This window comes from Tachyglossus aculeatus, chromosome 11 (assembly GCF_015852505.1).
Source record: "Tachyglossus aculeatus isolate mTacAcu1 chromosome 11, mTacAcu1.pri, whole genome shotgun sequence".
NCBI classification, from domain to species: Eukaryota; Metazoa; Chordata; class Mammalia; order Monotremata; family Tachyglossidae; genus Tachyglossus; species Tachyglossus aculeatus.
In genome coordinates, this window is record NC_052076.1 from 925,437 (window position 1) to 946,736 (window position 21,300).

Sequence of the window (21,300 nt, forward strand, 5' to 3'; positions counted from 1 at the left end):
GAGACAAAGCTTTGAGGCCAAGCCCCAGACAGAGCCTTCCAGGAGCCCCAGGAGCCCCGGGAGTCCCAAGAGCTGGCTAGGGTGACGCGGCTACTCACAGTTCACAGTGACCTTGACTTGTTTCACGTCTGCTAAGGCAACATCGTTGGCAGCTCTGCACTCATACTTCCCGGACTGTTCCCGCGTGATCCCAAGAATCTCCAGGTATTCTTCCTCCCCTTCGTATTCTCTTCCTGGAAACCAATCAGAGTGGCTCAGCCCGGAGAGGAAACTTCAGAATCCTACTAATAACCATGGCATCTGCTAAGGGCTTACTGAGTGCCAAACACTGGGGTAGATACGGGACTGGACATAGAGGAAGAGCAGGAGGAAGGCAAGCAAGGAGAGGGAGACTCAAACACCTGGGCTTCGCCCGCCTACATTGATTCCAGCCATTAGATGGGGGAGACAGTGTGGTCTAGTGGTTTCTGGTCTCAGCTCCATGCCTGCTGCATGACCTTGTGCAGGTTATTGAACCTCTCTGCACCTCAGTTTCCTCATCTGTCAAATGGGGCTGACTAGCCCCACCTCTCCCTCTCTCCCCAGGAGGCTGTGAGGATCAAATGAAATAACTGAGGTGACTTCACTTCGGAAAAATAAAAACCTTCTAAAAGAAGTAAGGTGTGATGAATGAGGAATTTATTCATAACAATTTATTTTGGGACAGTTTTTATTATTCAAACATGCTCATGATTATTGTTGTTTTTATTATTACTGTTACTACTAGTAATATATTATTTTTTGTTTTTTCTCCTGAAAAGTTCTCTCAAGACATTCCCCTGCCTCCACTGCAGGAGCTCAGCGGGAAGAGGGGGAAACTGTGTTTGCTTTTTAAAATGGTATTTGTTAAGCACTTACTATGTGCCAGGCACTGTACTAAGTACTGGGGTGGAAAAAAGTTAAAACAGGTTGGATATGGTCCATGTCCAATGTGGGGCTCACAGATGTAATTCTCATTTTACAGATGAAGTAACTGAGGCATAAAGAAGTTCAGTGACTTGTTCAAGGTCACACAGCAGATGTGATGGACCGAGACTAGAACCCAAGTCCTCTGACTCCCAGGCCTGTGCTTTCTCCACTAGGCAACACTGCTCCTCAGCTGGGTATCCCAAAAGCAGAACCAGAGCACTCCCAAAGCATCTCAGGGGAAGCGATAGATTGTTCCACTGCTCCCATGCAGGAACACCACAGACCTGGGGGTAGGAGCACAAGGCGGATTCAGAGCACCCCTCTACCCCTCCCCTAACCCCATCCCAGGCACCCCTCGGACCCCCCTCAGAGATACAGAGTGACAGAGAGGGCAGGCTGACAGAAAGCCAGGGATTGGGGAGAGAAAGATTCAGGCATGGAGAGTTAGATGAAGCAACAGAGAAACTGAGATGCTCAAAAACCCCAGAAAAAAAGATCCAGCAAGGCAGTTGTCTGGAGAGACTCGGCGATGGAGACAGATGGCCAGGAGGAGGAGAAGGAAGGTGGGGTGGGAGTGGGGGGGGGCGCAGTGCGGAGAAGAGACAAAGCCAGCAGAGAAGGAGAGATGGAATTGAGGGACCCAGGACACAGACAGACTGGCAGGACTGGCCAGAAAGACAGACAGAGCCAGAGCAGCAGGCAGCCAGGGGATCAGCCGGAAGGGGAAGTTCTTGGCTGGGGAAGATGATGCCCAGAAAAACCCATCTATTTCTTGGAAGCCCATTGGTGTCTGGCATTGCTACAAGAATGTTCCACGCAGGCATCCTTGCTGAATCACAGTCCTGCCCTCCCCTGGATTTTCTGACCAATTTCCCTAGAAAGGGGGGGAAAGACGGTTAGTGTCGTTCTTCTGTTAGTGGTCAGAAGGCAAGAATTCTGCCCCAGAGAGGATAGGGGCAGCGGGCTGAGGCTCCATCAGCATCTCGCCCCTCCCCAACCTTGCCCCATCCCCCAAGGCCCTCTGCCCGAATGCATCCATCGGGTCCCGCAGAGAGGCTGGGCAGCTCAGGGGAGAGCGCATGGGGCAGGTGTCGGGAGACCCAAGTCCCGGCTCTGCCACCGGCCTGGTGTGTGACCTTGGGCAAATCAATCAACTTCTTCAAGCTTCTGTTTCCTCCTCTGTAAAATGGGGAGATGATCTCTGCTCTCCCTCCCCCATAGGCTGTGAACCCCATATGGGATGGGGAGTGAGTCCTACCTAATTCTCCTGTAGCGGCCCCAATGCTCTGGCCTCTGTGAGTGCTCAGTAAATAACATCTCATAAGCGACCCCACCCACCCACCCACCCTCCAGCAGGTGGCAGCCCTGGGCCCCTCGTACATCCAGCCTGGCCTGTTTCCTCATTCAGATGCATTTTGGTGGAGGAGGAGGGAGTATTGGAGGAGGGAGGGTGAGGGCTGGAGACTACTGCCCAAAACAAAAAAATGAAAAAAAAAAAAAAATCCCAATCAAAAATGCCATTTGAAGTTTCCTGTGGCATCTGCAGCTTGCCAATTCAGGCTTCTGCTCACACAATACTTTGCTTACGCTTTTCTCTCCTAAGGATCAGCTCACCCGCTTCTCCCATCCCCCCACAACTCAGCACCGTATGAGCCCCAGGATGTGCTGAAAACACAAAAATAGCAAAGGCGCTGAAGAGCAAAATCTTCGCTTCCACTAGTGTCCACCCCCACCCTCCCCCGGCTCTCGAGCCCGGCCAAGTTTTCTTTCCCTTCAGCTTCCACTGCAGACCTTCCTTGCGGAGGGGGACAGTATTCCCGGGTCCTGTTTGGAACAGCTTGTTATCCAGAAAGGGGGCAAGGTCACCGCAGACCTAGGGGACCCACTGGGATGAGTTTGAGGCTGGGCCGGGGAGCTGGCCTCCAGCCCTGCAACTGGGACAGGAAGTGGATTGGGCCCACCAGCCTGGATCTTGGATCTTCTTTAGCATCACCATCATTATCATCACAGTCATCTGCATTTGTCTCAGAATACTGTACTGAGCACTGCACGAGGCCACAGAGAGCACACAATGAGCAGAGAAGATACAAGGCCAGCACCCTGACAAGTGAGAGACAGCCACAGGAAACCCCGCAGGCTCAGCAGGGCAAGTCCTTGCCAGGCAGGCTGCCTCCCCATTCTGAAGGTTCCAGGTCCCGCTCCCCTCTCCCTGATCCTCGCTCAACTGGGCCGCGGCTACAGCCAGCAGACGCCAAGCTCCGGGAAGGTTGTTTACCAGGGGATTCCAGCTCTCCGGAAAACGACAGCAGATCAGAGTATCATTCTCATCTGAGCTGCCAGGCCCAAGGCTGGATTTGTTGTTTCTGTTTGTTTCCTCCTGCTTGAAATCCAGGCAGTGGCTGAGCAGAGTATGCAGGCCAGGAGTCTCTCAGCCTCAATGACTCCCCTGCCATTTTCCTCTGCAGCATTTTCCTGCTCAAACATCCCCATGGCTCAGTGCTCCTTCACTCAGCTAAGCCCTGGCTGGTGTCCCAGGCCCTCGCTTGTCTTTCCTCTGCTTCCCTCTCTTCCTTACTTTCCTTCATCAATCAATGCTATCTCCTGAATGTTTGCTATGTGCGGAGCACTGTACTGAGTGCTAGGGAAAGGACAACAGAGTTAGCACACCCAATTCCTTCCCTCAAGGAGCTGAGAGTCTACTATGTATTGAGAGCTAGGGAAAGTACAATAGTTAGTAGACACAATGCCTGCCCTCAAGTAACTGACCGTCTACTCTGTGCAGAGCACTATACTGAGCACTCAGGAGAGTACAAAAGAATTAATAGACGTGCTCCCTGCCTGCAAGGAGTGGGGGAACAGACAATAAAATTAATAATAGCAATAATAATAATAATTGTGGAAGTTATTAAGCACTTACTAAGTGCCAGGCACTGTACTTAGCACTGGGGTGAATACAAGCAAATCAGGTTGGACAGAGTCCTGGTCCCACATGGGGCTCACAGTCTCAATCTCCATTTTATTTATGAAGTATCTGAGGCAAAGAAGTTAAGTGACTTGCCCAAGATCACATAGCAGACAAGTGGCAGAGGCAGAATTAGAACCTAGGACCTTCTGGCTCCCAGGCCTGTACTCTATCCACTCATAATAATAATAATGATGGTACTTGTTAAGCGCTTACTATGTGCCAAGCACTGTTCTAAGCGCTGGGGTAGATGCAAGATTATCAGGTTGTCCCACGTGAGGCTCACAGTCTTAATCCCCATTTTACAGATGAGGTAACTGAGGCACAGAGAAGTTAAGGGACTTGCCCAAAGTCACACAGCTGACAAGTGGTGGAGCCGGGATAGAACCATGGCCACTAGGCAATGCTGCTTCTCAATAAGCAGCTTCTCAACAAAATAAATTTCAGATAAGGGAAGCAGCAGAGAATAAAGATATGGACATAAGTGCTGTGAGGCTGGGGTGAGTATCAGTGCAAAGGGGATAAGGACCCAAGTGCATGGGTAAAGCAGAAGAGACTTAGTCGTGATTTTCGTGGGGCTGTGAAGATGCAGAGAATGGTGGATGTGGGCTGGAATCATATCTCCCAATTCTACTGTACTGTACTCTCCCAAGAGCTTAGTACAGTGCTCTGCACACAGTAAATGCTCAATAAACACCATTGATTGATTGATGTAAAGTGGGAAGCAGTTCCAGCCAAGGGCGGGTATGAATGAGGCGAGGCTTCTTTCTTCCTCCCTCTCCTGGAGAGGGTGGGAATTTGGCTGCTTCACTCTTACGGAATCCCGGCATCCAGTAGATGGTCTTTCTCCACCAACTGGAGAGCAGTTAAAATGAAGTACTTTTCCTCTTCATCCTTGGTACCCCCCATCCCAGATTTGCCCTTCCCCTCTGAGCCCCCTCCTACCAGATGGGAAGAAAACCAGACAAGACATGCTTAGCAAACACAGCCTGATCACTGGAACAATCAGAAACATATTTGCCCATTAAATGTTAACAATCAACAGTCACTTGCCCCTTGGGCCGTGATTCTGAGATGTGCCAGTGGGACTCCTAGATGCCACCTAATTTGAGATGTTTAATCCATGACTTGCGAGCACACGCCCAGGACTGGAAGACCTTACTGGCATTCCGGGACTCTCAATGCCTGCCCCCCACTCCACCCCACCTTCATCCCAGAAACAAATGGATATGTGCAACGGGGAACGAAATGTGTTTGTGGAAGATAAATAGTTTATCTTGAATTCACTGCTGTGGTGTCAAACTGAGTTTCAAATACTTGTACATATTTTACCCAGACAGCACATTCAGATTTCAGAAACGGGGGCTGTGTGAGTGCACAAGAGGGGATGTTTAGAGGGCATGTGTGTGTGTGTGTGTGTGTGTGTGTGTGTGTGTGTGTGTGTGTGTGTGTGTGTGTGTGTGTGTGTTGGCACTGCGGATAGGAAGGGGGGCAGAGTGGTCTTCTCTAAACACTGGCACATTAATCTAACACTTCAATTTTCTCCACCTATTCTCATTCTAATCTATTATCTAATGCTATTCTCATTAGATTTTAAACTCCTTGAGGTCAGGGACCAGGTCTACTAAACTCTATTTTATTCATCCAAATGCTCAGAACAGTGCTCTGCACACAGGAATGTAAGAACAATCCCTGCCCTCAAGGAGCTGACAGTCTACTGTGAGCAGAGCACTGAACTGAGCACTAGGAAGAAGACGATAGAGGTGGTAGACACCATCTCCGCCCTTGAAAAGCTGATAGTCTACCAAGTGCAAAGTGCTGTACCGAGTGCTGGGGAGAGTGTGATACAGTTTAGTAGACACAGCCCCTGCCCACTGGGAGCTTCTAGTCTAGTGAGGGATCCCTTTCTTGGTACCCGGTGCCCTTCTCTCCTACCGCCTCAATACAACTCCAGGTCCTGATGGGCCGAGTCTCCTTCCCAATGTTGGCCCCACGGCCTGGGCCCTGTGGCCTTGGCCCCTGGCAGCCGGGTTCAGAGATCCAGTGGTCACCAGGAGTCCCGGGAGATGGAGGGTAAGTGGGAAGGTGGAGAGAAGGCCCCCTTGGTCTCCTGTGACACCCCCAGCTCCCATCCCTGGACAGAAACATAGAGGTTTTGGGTGGAACCGGGGAGACGGGAAACACAAATGCCCATTTTTCCAGTGAGACACCCAGAAAAGAGACTCTGGCCCCTGGGAGACAGATTCATTTGCCAGAAATTAAACTGACACCCAGGAAAAACTTAAAATCAATCTAGTGTTTAAAAGCCGAATGAGTGGCCCTGCCTTCCATATTTCTCTCCCACTTCCCACGCCAAGCTCGTTACCGCTGAGCACATACCCTCCATATTACCCAGAAGCCTCTTGCCTATTTAAATTTAAAAAGAAAGTGTTTTTAATCAATCTATTTGCACTCAACTGTCACAGCGCACACAAAAGCACTTTGATTTCTTTTCACTCCTCCCCAGAAATCCATGGGTAAGGCATGAAAAGGAGAGGGAGGAAGGGAGTGAGGAGGGAGGAGAAGGAAGAGTTAACCAGCCTCGCTAAATGTGGAAATCAGGGCAGCATTTCTCTCCCTGGATGGCTTGGCTCTGTTCTAGCCCCTACTGGGACTCCATTCCCATTCCTTCGATAACTGCGTTTGGTTGTTGGGACCGGGTGTTGTTGACATTTAACTCTTTGATGTCCGCTCTGATGTTCTGCTATTATTTCACAGGTCCAAGTCATGACTCCCTAGCAGTCTTCTCTGTGACAACACAAGCATGGGCATGATGGCCAGGTCTTGGGAATGGTCACCGGGTGCTGTAGGCCCAGGGTTTTCATTTGACTCTCGGAGGGTCCCAGGGTTCTGCCACGGAGACCCTGACCCTTGGGCAGAAGGCTGGGTCGGGTCCGGGGAGGGAAAGGGATCCTACAAATAATGGTGAACAAAGTCGTTCTGAGGTCCATCCATCTCTGACTGACGCTGGGGCACTTGGATGAACTGTGTGATGATCACCCTCCTGGCCACCCACCCTCATGGTAAAGGATGGACCATCCCACATCCCTGACTCTCCCCTCCCTATCGCTGACTCTCCCTCAGCTGCCCAGCACAGACCAACACCTCTGACTCTCCCCTCTCCATCCCTGGCTTTCCCCCACTGACCCATCACAGACTGTCCAACTTCCCTGACACTCCTCTCTCCATTCACTCAATTGTATTTATTGAGCACTGTACTAAGCACTTGGGAAGTACAAATCGGCAACATATAGAGACGGTCCCTATTTCTATCCTTGACCCTCCCCTGGTGACCCAGCATGGACCATGCAAAAACCCTGACTCGCCCCTCACGATGCAGCACAGACCATGAGACATCCCTGACTCTCCCCTCTCTATCCTTGACTCTATCCCGGTGACCCAGCACAGCCCACTCAACCTTGGATCTTCCCAAACCTGCCTCGGGACCTGCCAATATTTCTGCTGCTCAGCTTTCTGTGGGAATGAATTCCACCTGGAGAGGATTTCAGTTTGGAGAGAAGACAGATGAGGGGGCACATGCCTCATGTCGGCTAAATCAGGAAAGGTGTTGACAGGGCAAACACCATGCTGTTCAGCATATCTCTTACCACCTGGACAAAGGGGAGCACCCACTGAAGCTTGAAGGTGGTAGGTTCAAAACAAACAAAAAGAGACACATCTTCACTCAGCGAGGAGGACACCCTCTAACATATTTCTCAGTAAAACTCGAACTACAAAAATTTAATGAGCTGCTTGGCTTTCCCCCATTTATCCTGGAGTACACCTTTAACGTCATGATTAACAGGTGATTAGCTGAATACCTTGCTGGCTTCCTGCTTCTGATACAGTGGAGGAATTTTTTATTTCCAGCTCTGGCCTACCTTACCATGAGATTTTCAAATTCCTTTGTGTACAGCTTGATTTTCCATGGGCACCTGATCAGCTGCTCTTTAAAGTCTTTCCTGTTCGTCCTTGGATAAACCTTTTGCTCTGCCCGATGATCTCTTTTACTATGCCGGTTAACCAGGCAGTGTTTTAATGGTCCCTCGTAGGAGGTGCTTTTGAAACTGAAACCACTCTTCAACACAGGTCTGTGGCCTTATCCCTGATGAACAGGTGGATGGATGAGCAGGAGCCGCTGGGGGCGAAGGTGATTTCCTGAAGAGCATTTGAACTGGTCCTTAAGGTTCTCATGTGTGTGCACAAAAGAGATGCAGAGAGACTCAGGGAGATAGACCAAGGGAGACAGAAAGGGAGGAGCAGAGAGAAAGAAATGGAGTGGCAGCAAAAAGAAATAGAATGAGACAGAGAGGGATACATGGAGAGAGGAAAAACTTACAGAGAGAATCAAGCATGGAGAGGGAGACAGAGAGTTTGCTGTGCTCATGCAGACTAGACCGGCCTCTTCACGTCGTGTTTCCTTGATAGTCGCCGGAACGATCTTTTTGTTTGAAAATGTGCCCTCCTTGGAAAACTTAGACAATTTCAACCTCATTCAATTCAGGATTTTGCAGGCAGCTGTTCTGTAGGAGAGATTTCTGCTTCTGACCTAAGGGTTCGTTTGAGCACCCAAGGACTGGTGTCTGGAGGTCCCACTCAACAGTCCCTCCCACTCAATTCCCCAATGCTTGGACACCCCCAAAGCGATGCTGCAAAGCAGGGGGCTGGTGACCCAGGACTGGTATCCACAGGGCCCCACATCCAGCCACACTCTGCCCGCGTGCCCCTCCTCCCCTCTCTGCCGATGACGATGCGTGGTTCCCACTTTCTGTTTCTCTCTACCCCTACCACCGCTGGGAGCCCCAGAAATAACAGGGATCTTTCTTAAGCATTTACTATGTGCCAAGTAATGTGCTAAGTACCGGGGTAGATCTAAGCTCATCAGAACAGTCCCAGTCCCCATCCCCCTGGGGCTCCCAGCTTAAGAGGGAGGGATAGAATTCATCTCATCCCCATTTTACAGATGAGGGAAATGAGGCCCAGAGAAGGCAAGTGGCTTGCCCAAAGCCTCACAGCAGGCAGGGCCATTTCTATCCCTGGTGTGTTTTACGCCAAGATCGGTGCTTGTTTTTGCATTTTCTCAGTTGTGCGCTCAGTGGCTGATTCTGGTCCCTCCTCGTGGAAGCATCACTATGTCTGTCTCTTTGGGAGCAGCAGGCCCTCCCTATGGGTTTGGGGTGGGGGTGGGGGTGGGGTTCTTCTGCTTCTGGCATTCTTTCCCAGGTGCCTGGGGCCCAGAGATGGACATCAGTGGGAGACCCTGACCCAGGACAAATGACTGGGAAAAGAAGCCTTGAATCCCAGCTGTGCTGATCAAGTGCACTCGCCAGTGGTGCCTGGGCTGAATCCAAAGCACCGCGGGGCCCAAGAAGCCCGATGTCCACAACATTTCCTCTCAGGAGCCCACTGGCCAGCATGCATGGCTCTGTTACTCTTTCCCAAGACTGTGGCCAACATGGCTCCATTCCGGTGTCCCAGTGAGCAGCTGAAACATGGTGCTCAGCAAATTGTTCTATGAAGTGGGCAGGGAATGTCACTCCCAAGTGCTTAGAACAGTGCTCTGCATACAGTAAACACTTAATAAATACTACTGAATGAATGAATGAATATCACTAACTGTTCAGTATGGAAGGGCCAGTGGCAGTTGCGGGGGATAAAAGATAGGGAGATAACAATAATAATAATAATAATAACAACAATAATAATACTAGTACTTTTAAAGTGCTTACTATATGCCAAGCATTGCCCTGAGCACTAGGATAGATTCAAGATAATCAGATCAGACACAGCCCTTGTCCCACAGAGGGCTCAAAGTCTAAGTAGGAGGGAGAAAGCATATTGAGTCCTCACTTTACAGATGAGGTAACTGAGGCCTGGAGAAGTCCAGTGACTTACCCAAGGTCACACAGCAGGCAGATGGTGGAACCAGGAATAGAACCCAGGTCTCCTGAATCCCAGGCCTGGGCTCTTTCCACTCGGCCAAGCTGCTTCTCTTAACAGGGTACAAGGCCATCCAACTGCTCAGTAGAGCACTCTGTACAGAAGGTGCTCAATAAATGTTACTGTTGATTGGCTGAGAAGCAGTAACAAGATGCAATTCTCTGCCCTCAAGAAGCTTACACTCTAACAGGGAGGCCAACGAAAGCCATTTACAGAGTAAAAGCAAGAGGCTAGGTGACTTTCTTCTCAGGGACCTGTTCCCCAGCTTCCAAAAACTGTGTTCCTAAAATTGTTATCTGGTGGAAAGATAAACCAGGAAACTAAAGATTTTTGCATAAAGAAGCGCAGCTCTGCTAATGACATTGAGAAAGTCACTCGGGCTCATTAGAACAGATCCTTGCCATTTTTTGCTTAATTAACACTTGTCCTGGACTTTGAGATCCTGAGTTAAAGGCCGCTGGTCCCTGCAGCTCATCGGGGTTAGGAGCAGGGCAGGACGGCGGATGGTGGGAGCTGGGCTGGAGGTGGGGGCTGAGCTGGAAGGTGGACGGTGGAGGGCTGGGAAGGAGGGTGGACAGTGCGGGGCTGAGCTGGGAGAGAGACCAGCAGGATCCGGGGCAGCAAGTGACAGTTTGTCACCCTGGCACTAGTCACCACTGTGGTGTCCACATCCTGATCCAGTGACCACCCCACAGCTGGGCTGGCGGCCACAGGGCAGGCTTGGGGGCACAAGTCCTGCTGCTGGGGAGTCCCGAGGTGGCTTCTGGAGGGCCTGGCTCCCTGTGGGAGCCTCCGGTCTCCTTTTGCCAGGGACCAGGGAAGGGGGTGACCCCTGGAGATGGCTAGCGCCAAAGTGGCCTGGTTCATCACACTATGACTGCATGACTGGGGCTGGGGAGAGGGCAGGAGTACTGGCTGCCTCCCTTCCCCCGCCCCCTGACATCCCCTGTTCCCTCTCCTCTCCCATCTACCTCTGCTCCCCTCTCACCCCTGTTCTCTCTACTCCTCCCTCTCCCCCACTCCCTCCACTCCCCCCTTCACCTTTCCTATCCTCTCCTCCACTCTCACCTCCCCAGCTTCCCCTGCTCTCCCCTCCCCTTCACCTCCACAACTTCTCCTCTCCCCGCTGCCTTCTGCTCTCCTCTCGTTCCTCCCCTTCACCTTCCCCGTCCTCTTCTTTCCTTCCTCCTCCCCCTCCTCTCCTCTCAGACCTCCCCTTCATCTCCTCTGTCCTCTCCAGCTTCCCTTCCCTGGACTATCCTCTCCCCTGCTCATTTTTCCTCCCTCCCACTCCCTTCTACTTTCTGTTTCCCCTCCACCCCTTGAAAAAGGCCCAGGTCTTGGTGGGGTGTTGGTGGGGGCAGTGCCCACTTCAGTCGCTGAGGACAACCAGGAAGGCCCACATACTCTGTGCACGCCTCAAAATCTCAGAGCCTCAAGTGTTCCTGTGCTGCTGCCCCCTGTAATTCCAACCAAAGGTGGAGACCATGTGGATGGGACAGGCCCAGTTCGGAAATGAAAACCTCCAGAGACGAAACCCAGTTTGGGGAATTGAAACCAAGATTTTGGTGGGGGTGGGGTTGGTGGGAAGGCTCCAGACTGTGCAGGACCTCTGACTTCTGACTCCTGACCTCAACCCAGTGGGTAGCCCAGGATTGCCGGGAAGGGGGGTAGCCCCAGTGATGTCACCACCCTAGTCCCTGGCCCAGACTAAAACTGACATGGGCCCTGGCCTGGCCTGATCGGGGATGGAGGGTGATAGACATGCAGCCCACAGCTGGTGCCAGCCTGACCTTGTCCTGGTGAGGGGTCCTCTGGTCGGACTGCGAGGGGGCCAGAGCTGCAGGAGGCCCATCTGGGAGTTGGCGAAGGTTCAGCCATCAGGATGGTGGGCCGGCACTGCTCCCTCGCTCCTTGTAGCACCCTACCCTGCTCCCGCCCAGTGCCCCTTCCCCCACCCGGCTCCCCTGTGTGCCACTAACCGGTTGGGGTGAGGTGCCTCCAGGAGATGACGGGCTCGGGGCGGCCACTGGCCATGCAGACCAGGGTGACGTTGCTGCCCTCATTCACAGTGACGTCCGAGGAGATGTTGGAGATCTTCGGGGGCACTGTGGGCACATAGAGAGTGGGCAGTCACCAGGTGGGGTTGGCAGACACTCCCTACCTCTCCCCCTCCTACTACTATTCAACAGTGGTTTCCGTCTCCCCTATCGGATCAGGGGCTCCAGGGGCACAGGTGGTGTGCTCTCCCAAGAGCTTGACACTGTACTTCATACTCAGTAGATGATCAATAAATACCAATAATTGGCCAATTATTTATTAGTGCCTGTCTCCTGTGCTTGACTGTAAACTCCCTGAGGGCAGGGCCTGGGCCAACTAACCAGGGATGGGGAGGAGGAGGAGGAGGAGGAGGAAGAAGAGGAGGAGGTGACCTATCGAGCAGGGAGGTTGGAGAAGACTGGACACAACCATGGCTCTGCTGACTTCCTGCTGGGTGTGCAGCTCGCAGCCCCACCAAACAATGATAGCAAAGATTGGATGGATTCTGCTGTACTGATAGTTCTGGGGCCTCTGGGGTGCCTGGGGGCCGCTTCAGGGGGTGACGGGCAGCTGCAGGGAGTGGAGGGTAGCTGCAGGGGGCAGGTGGGCAGCTTCAAGGGGGTGGGAAGAAGCTGCAGATGGCAGCTGCAGGGGGTGAAGGGTAGATGCAGGGGGTAGCTGCAAGGGGGCGGAGGGCAGCTGCATGAGGGTGGGGGGCAGCTTCAGGAGGGTGGGGGGGCAGCTGCAGGAGGGCGGGGCCAGCTACAGGGGCACATGGGGGTGGAGAACATGAGCTCTTTCCTTGCCCTGATGGCAGAGCCCTGGGAATAATAACGCGAAAATTGATGGATCGGCATATTTCTGAAACCTCAGCGTTCTCTGTCCTCGCCCCAGAGATTTCCCCTCGCCTTATTAGCTATTCTAACAACCCTGCTTTTTTTGTTTGTGTAATTCCTGTTTCCTCCCATTTAGCACATAGAAAAAAGCATTAGTAACACTCTTGGTTTTTAACGAACCCTATTAATATTCACCTCTGTAAGGGACTCTGGGATAATTTTGATGAATGCGGCCATGAAGCCAATCTGACAAAGCAGAGGGTGGGGCTGCTGAGAGATCCCAGAAACCACTGAAAACAAGGGAGGAGGGGTGGGGGTGCAGAGGGGCTGGGAGAGGGGGTGGGCAGCCTCTTTCTGTCCACACACTGGACAGTCTCCAGGACCCCTCTAACTCTAAGGAGAAGCAGCGGGGCCTGGAGGAAAGGGCCCAGGTCTGAGAATTAGGGGACCTGGCTTCTAATACCGGCTCTACCACTTGTCCACTGGGGGACCTTGGGCAAATCAGTTAACTTCTCTGTGACTGTTTCCTTATCTATAAAATGGGTATTCACACCTGTTCTCCCACCTACTTAGACTGTGCGCCACGTATGGGATAGGGACTCCGTCCAACTTGGTTATCTTGTATCTACCCCAGCACTTGCTCCAGTGCTTGGCACACTGTAGGTGCCAAACAAAGACCACGATTATTGTTATTACAATAGAAGAATCCCAACCCAATAATCCTGGGGCAATAGAAGGAGGGCCAGTAACCACTGGCCAGACCTCACTAGTCAGTGGAGGGGATCACTGTCCTGTTCAGGCCCCGGGGGCAGGGTGGATGACACTCCTCGACAGGAGAGAAAAGCCTTTTCAGGCCCCATGGGTCATTCTGAGAAAGTCAGCTCCTCTGGGGACACGAGTGGGAGTTGGGACAATAAAGGACACAGGGGCAAAGAGCAGGAGATACAGGGAACTCATGACACCCTGTCTCTCTTTCCCTCTATCCCTCTTTCCTTCTCTCTCTCTCTTCCTGCCTGTTGGAACTGAAGCTTGCATGGTGCCTTGTGGGAGCAGGTGGCAGGGCTGGAGAGGGGAGCCACACGCCAGGATGAGAACTTTCCACAAGGAGATAAGTGGCTGGGCAGCGGTGTGCAGTGGGATAACCTTGGTAAGGTTACAGACCAGTTCCAATCTAAGGTGAGTCTACGATTCAATGGGGATATTGTTTGACTCTCTCCTCCCTTAACTCCCTGCCATGACCGAGCATGGATCATCCCATACCCTTGACTCTCCCCTCTCCATGACTATCTTCCAGTGACCCAGCACAGACCATTCAACACCCCTGACTCTCGGCTCTCCATCCCTGACTCTTCCCCAGTGACCCAATATGGCATATCCAACATCCCTAATTCTCCCCTCTCTATCCATGACACTTCGCCAGGGACCCAACACAGATCATTCTACACCCTTGACTCTCCCTTCTCCATCCCTGACTTCCCACAGTGACCCAGCTCAGACCTCTGGTCCTCAGCTCTACCCAAACCCTCTAGAACTTGTTGATACATTTTATCTGGGAAGCAGTGTGACCTAGTGGAAAAAGCACAGGACTGGGAGTCAGAAAGCATGGGTTCTAATCCTGCCTCCGCCATTTACTTTATTTATATTAATGTCTGTCTCCCGCTCTAGACTGTAAGCACATGGTGGGCAGGGAACATATATTCCAACTCCATTGTATTGTGCTCTTCCAAGTGCTTAGTACTGTCCTCTGCACATAAGTGCTCAATAAATACCGTATACTGATTACCTGTGGTGTGACCTGGGGCAAGTCACTTAACTTTTTTTGTGTCTCAGTTCCCTTATCTCCAAAATGGGGAATCAATACCTGTTCTCACTCCTACTAAGATTGTGAGCTCCATTTGGGATTAGATTATTTTGCATCTGCCATGCACTTGGCACATAGTAAGTGCTAAACAAATACCACAATTATTACTAATTATTAGCTCCCATGGGAATCCAAATGACAATTTCATGACTCCCACCTGGGCAGCCCAGCAATGAACCTTCTAATTACAACAACCTCCCCAAAATCCAGATGTCTTAGTGCTCCCCCAGGGCCTCACTCCACCACTGGGGCTGCAAGAATCTGGGAGAGCTGGGGAAGCCGGGGCCATGTTTCCATCGGTGGTTCCAGCAGGATGCCGGGGCCTGGCTTGGAGCCGACTTGTACTTCCCAAGTGCTTAGTACAGTGCTCTGCACACAGTAAGCGCTCAATAAATATGACTGAATGAATGAGTTGATGAGGGAGAGGGAGAGACTGAGCAGTGGCTGCATCATTTCAACCTGGGAGATAGGAAGGAAATGGAATTTCAGCCCCCATGGCTTATGGAGCCATTGTTCCCCTCGTGCCAATCTGGCTAATTGACTTGGACATTGCCACTAATTCTCCCCGACATCTGCTGGTTCATATTAGCAGAAGGTGCTCGTGGAGAGGGAGGGCATGGGGTGGGAGAGGGGGAGGGAAGGCTGTGGAGCCCAGAGCAGGGGGTGGGATTCTGGAGGTCGGAGGAATGGCCTGAGAAGAGGATGTTTGGTCCTCTCCCTTCCCTGACTCATTTTGGGACTAAGTTTTCTCCTGATCTTTCCCTAGCCTGTCTCCCTGGATGGAACACTTGGTCTAGATACACAGCTCCTCAGTTCCTTGCAAGAGAAATTAGTTTCTCCTCAGGCTTTTGCTTGGGTCCCTTATGACCAAGCCCTCAGCTGCTCCCCCCAACCCACCCCCCGGAGTCCCTGACTCGTTCCCATAACCGTCGGACCATCCAACACTGTTGACTCCACCCCCTCCTCCCTGACTCTCCCCGAGTAACCCAGCACAGATCGTCCAACACCTGACTCTCCCCTCTCCATCTCTGACTCATCCCCAGGGACCCAGCATGGCCCATCCCACACTTCTGACTCTCCTTTCTCTGTCCCTGACTCTCCCCAGGCGACCCAGAACGGCCTATCCTACACTGCTGACTCTTCCCTCTCTGTCTCTGACTCTCCTGGAGCCCTTGAAGCTGGGCCAGCACTATCGCAGGCAGGAGTCCTGCTGATGGGTGGCTTCCCTGCCCGCTCGCGACACCTTGAGGGGCCGCGTGGTCCATGTGGCTGCCACACCCTCCGCTGTGTGATGGATTCTCTGCTGGTGGCTGGCGTTTGGGCAGCATTAATCAGTTGAGCTGGGGGAGCAGTAAATCCAACCCAGATCCATCCCAGAGTCCTTGAACAGTGGCCTTCTCAGACTCTGCCAAACGCCCACTCCCCAGGAAGCTTGACAGGAGCTCCCTATGGGAGTGGCTTCATCTGCATAAGGATCAACATTCAGTCTGAGGCCCCCACAGGGGTTGGGGAGCTTTGGCCCTGGAGCCGGAGGCTCCTGTGACCGTCCAGCTCTCCAGACCATTGCCCTCTGGGCTCCGGCCCAATTCTGGCCCCTCCCATCAACAAATCTGTCAGTGAGTGGGGCTGACAGACACCTAATAAGTCCAAGGCTCAGTGCTATGGCATCCTTGAGCCAGTAGTCTACACCTGCTGCCTCCACCTCTTTTCCTTCAGTTCTCTCTCTGACCCTCTCCAATCTAGCTTTCCTCCCCCTTCATTCCACAGAAATTATGCTCTCTGAGGTCAACAATGACTTCTTTTTTGCCAAATCCAATGGCCCCTATTCCATCCTAATCACTCTCAATCTTTCAGCAGACTTAGACACTGTGGCCCGTCCCTTCTACTGGAAACATTATTTAATCACGGCTAGAACTGTGCTTCGCACATAGTAAACACTTAACAAATACCATCATTATTATTCACTGACACTGTCCTCTCTTGATTCTCTTCCTATCCCTTTGGATGCTCATTCTCAGTCTCTTTCACAGGCTCCTCCCACCCCCTAAATGTGGGAGCCCCTCCTCAAGGCTCAGTTCTGGGTTCCCTTCTATTCTCCATCTACACCCACTCCCTCAGAAAACACTCATTTCTCCCCAGGCTTCAACTACCATCTCTATGGGGATTATTCCCAAATCTACATATCCAGCCCTGATCTCTCCTTCTCTGCAATCTCAGATTTCCTCCTACTTTCAGGACATCTCTACTTGGATGTCCCGCTGACACGTCAAACTTAACATCTCCAAAATAGAACTCCTCATCTTCCCACCCAAACCCTGTTCTCTTCCACCTTTCCCATCACTGTAGACAACACCACCACCTTCCCAATCTTCCAGGCCCACAACCTTACATTATCCTCATTCATCTCTCTCATTTCCAATCTGTCACCAATTCCTGGGGGTTCTACCTTCACGACATTGCTAAAATTCCTCTCCATCTAAACTGTTTCTCTGCTGATCCAAGCATTTATCACATATGTCTCAACTCCTCCTCCTCGCTCACTTCCCTGTTTCCAGCCCCTCTCCAGTTCATATTTGAAGGAACGGGAGACTGAGAGTCAGGAGACCTGGATTCTAATCCTGGCTCTGCCACATGCCTGCAGTGTGGCTTTGGGCAGGTCACTTAACCTCTCTGTGCCTCTGTTTCTCCATATAAAATGTGGATAAATTACCTGTTTTCCCTCCCACTTAAACTGTGAGCCCCATGGGATTGCGATGGCATCTGATTGGATTGTGGTGTGTCAACTGCAGCATTTAGCACAGCGTTTGGCACACAGTAAGTGCTCAATCAATACCATCATTTTTAATGTTGCTATTTTCAGATATTGTTGATGGATAAAGACAGCCCCTTACCTCTAGTTTGGCCCTGGGCCTCCCTTTTTCTCCCGCCGCCTTCCTCCCGCAGTGGAGAGGGTTTCCAGGCCAGCCCCCAACCTGCCTTGCCACTCAGCCCCACCACACCCTACCAGTCAGCCCCAACCAGCCCCATCGGTTAGCCCATGTCCCACCCCTCTGGTCAGTCCCACCCCACTCCACTGGTCAATCCCAACCGAACCCCACCAGTCTCTGGGCTGCCCCGCTGGTCGGCTCTGCTCCACTGGTCAGTCCCACTCCATGTCAACCGGCCACACCCCGTCCATCAGTCCCCACCTAGACGGTTGGCCCCAACCCCACCGGTCAGCCCCCGCCCTGGTGCACCCCGCCCCACTGGTCAGCCTCTGACCTTGCACGATGAGGTAGACCTGCAGGGTCTTGGGCTGCTGCTGCGTCTGCACAGAGCAGGTGTAGGAGCCCTCATCATGGACGTCCACCTTCTGGATGCGCAGGCTGTATTCCAGCGCCGTGCGCCTCTCCAGCTCCACCCGCGGGTCCAGTGACCACTTGTCCTGCCCCGCGAAGATGATGCCGGATCGGTTCAGCCACGCCACCTTTGAACTCTGCTCGTCCACGTAGCACCTGTCGAGGACAGCGTTCACATGTGCAGGTGCCAGCCAGCCTGTCCCTGCGCACCATGCACCAAATGCATTGAGCACCACACACTAAGCACCGCACACTTGGCACCAGGCACTGAGCACCACACACCAAGTATCGCACACCAAACTCTACAGTACAAACACAATACACCAGGCACTGCACACCAAGCACCACATGTCGGCACCCCATGGCAAGACTACGCACAAAACAACGCACACAGCACAGGTCACCACACACCAAGCACTGTGCACTGAGCACCACACACTAAGCACTGATCAATACATATCAGTCACCGCACACCAGCACCGCATACCAGGGCATACAGGCTCAGAGTAGCACCTCAGGGTGCTGGCAACGTACCAGCACCGAATCTCCCCAGCCCCGCTGACCAGGAAGCCCCTCGCCTAGCAGGAAAAGTTCCTTCTTTTCCCCAGCATCCCCTCCCTCGTCCTCACCCCTTGCCTCCTCCCGGGCCTCTGTCCCTCCACCCCAACCCGTCCCTGCCCACAGCTGCCCTGGCCTTCCCAGCCACCACACGGACACCGCTGCAGTCACACCACAGAAGGAATGAGGGGAGAGAAGAGTCGGATCAGCTGCTTCCCAACCCTGGCCCTGGGCCCGACAGAAAGACAGCCAGACCTAGCTGCGCTGTGCTCTCAAGACCCTCCCTGCGAGACCCTTCTGGCGGGACCATGCAGGTCATCTCTGGGCCCTGGGTCAACACGATCTGCCGGCTGGGTCGCTCCCAGCCACTACATATCAGGTCATGTGTCACCGCTGAGCCCGGCTCAGCCACGGCGACAGCAAGGGAGCCTCTCGCTGTACCTTAGGGTACTGACCGAATGAAGGGCGGCCGAACAGGATGAGAAACAATAAAGGCCCCGGGGGGACAGAGCCCAAGTCAGGGTGTCCGGGAATCTGAATTTGAGTTCCAGCTCTCTTCAACCCCTGCCCGGGCCTGCCTTGTGACCTTGGGTGAGTCACTGAATCTCTCTGGGCCTAGGTCTCTTCCTCTGTAAAATAAGGATGCAGCAATTGTAAGCCTGTCGTGGGACAGGGACTGTGTGACTCCACCGGTCAGAGCTTGGCGACTTCAAGGCCATGGTTGTGACTGGCCAACGATCAATTTGGTCCCTTGGGGGAGTGGGTGAAACCCCTGCCAAGCTGGCCATCTCAGCCCTGCTACCCGCTCTGGCCACAGGTCATAAGAAATGCTGGAAAAAGGAAGACCCCCAAGCTGGTGACGAGTTCGACTTTCCTCACAAAATGAACACTGCGGCTGGCTGGCCAGCTTCAAGATGGTCTGCCTCCCTGCTATAATCTGCTCCCTTGGAACCGAGGGGCATGAGCTGGGGTCCGGCAGGGGAAGATGGGCAGAGCTGGGAGGTGTGGCCATCTCAAAGGAGCTTCCTGTGCTGCTCCAAGGAGAGAGGCAACTACCCCTGCCCCTGCCTTCTGGAATGGACTCCACCCTGCTCCTGGGGCCAGGGTTTGCTTCACCATGGTCACTGTGGCCACCGTCATCAGTACGCCCCGGGACTCCAGCAGAACTGTGGTCGGCAGGAGCCGGCCACAGTGGAAGGCTGCAGAGTGGCCACAGAGACTAAGGGACAGAGATAGGGCAGAGACAGGGATAGAGACCAGCAGCAGAGATGGGAGCAGATCACCATATTGCAAAAAAGAGCTGCAAACAGCAAAGGGTTATCAGCTGTATAACTGTGTTTTCAGCCACATGGGCAGATATATGTGGAACCCTGTAGGAGCTGATGTATAGAGTTTATGAACATACATTTATAGGTAAGCATAGGTCTCTTAAGCGCAGAAGGCAGAGGGGAGAGGGAGACCAAACGCCGAAGAAGAGGGAAACAGGCATCCTTTCACCCAAGGCAGCCCAGCTGTGATTAAAGATGTTATCGGAGAGATCCATCTGAGCTGGAAGGGGAGAGCCACCCACTCTCCCGGCAGGCCAACGGGCACTCATACATCACTGGTGACACTGGAGACGGTTAACGCCCGACCTCCTCCACCACCCATCTCTCATGAATTGCAATTGTGGATTTCTCTGACTTCTCATGTCCCCTCCCTACTCCTCCATCCTCTCCCCACCCCTGTAATTTCCCCTGGAGCATCTTCCTCTATGAGACAGTGTCTCTTTCAAGAAGGGTCACTGGGGGAGAGTCAGGGGTGTGGGATGGTCCATGGTAGGTCACTGGAAGACAGTCAGGGATGGGGAGGGGAGAGTCGGGGGTGTTGGATGGTCTGTGCTGGGTCACTGGAGGAGAGTCAAGGATGGAGAAGGGAGAGTTAGTGATGTTGGATGGTCCATGCTGGCTCACTGGGGGAGAGTCAGGGATGGAAAGGGGAGAGTCAGGGGCATTGGATGAGCAAGGAATGTGTTGTGTAATTCTGGTGTATCTTCCCAAGTGCACAGTATAGTGCACCTGGAAGGTGCTCAGTACACCCATCACCCCCACCTCCACTGTGGAGGTGGCAGGAAGGGCAGGGCTGGTACTGCCTCTCCACTCCTTCAGCTGGACAACTTTCTGGGAACCCAGGTGGCAGTGGGTAGGGGTCTCCACATGGGGGCCAGGTGTTTTCCTCCTTCAGTCCCTGGGTGAGTGGCACCTGTCCATCTCAAGTTGAGCTGCTGAGTCACCCAGCACTGTTCCCTGCCCAACTGTGCTGTGCCAATTTCTCCCCCATCATCCTCCAGTGGCTGCCCTAGGTGAGGGTCTGGGAGCGGGTGGGGGCGCAAGCACATTTCTTGTGTTATCAGCAAACAAGAAGGGAACTGTGCTCCAGGGAACAAAATTAAATTCTCAGCTTCTCCTTGTCCACTTCAGAAACTACTGATTTACAGTAAGACAGCAGGGCTGCAGCAGGTGACCCTGGTCTGCGCTTCTGGACCAGTGATGATCCGGTCTTGGGGGGCAGTCAGAGGGAGGGGACCTTCCCAGGATGGTCCAAGCCTGGTGGAAGGGTCAGGAAGGGGTCTAAGTGTCCCTTGGAAGGGATGGGCAGGGAACGTGGTGCCAGGGGAAGGGTGGGGCAGACCAGGGCCACCTCGGAAGCTGCGTGTGCCTGGGAGCTAAAGATGGTGAGGCCAAGGGCAACACTTCCCTCCCACTGTTCTCTGTCCCTCATCACTGGGAGACCGCACCC

The 21,300-nt window shown here is 52.9% G+C and overlaps 1 protein-coding gene across 5 annotated transcripts in view; it reads right to left on the reverse strand.

Moving 5' to 3' along the window:
- The window catches only part of LOC119934666 (limbic system associated membrane protein), a 274,942-nt gene that overhangs the window by 15,479 nt on the left and 238,163 nt on the right, over positions 1–21,300 (reverse strand). For all 5 annotated transcript variants that reach the window (XM_038754231.1, XM_038754229.1, XM_038754230.1 and 2 more), the window contains 3 exons: positions 17,888–18,120; positions 11,872–11,997; positions 99–233 (listed from right to left, as the gene is read on the reverse strand). In XM_038754231.1, the coding sequence (XP_038610159.1) occupies positions 99–233; positions 11,872–11,997; positions 17,888–18,120 (494 nt within the window). The remainder of the gene's footprint in view (positions 1–98; positions 234–11,871; positions 11,998–17,887; positions 18,121–21,300) is intronic.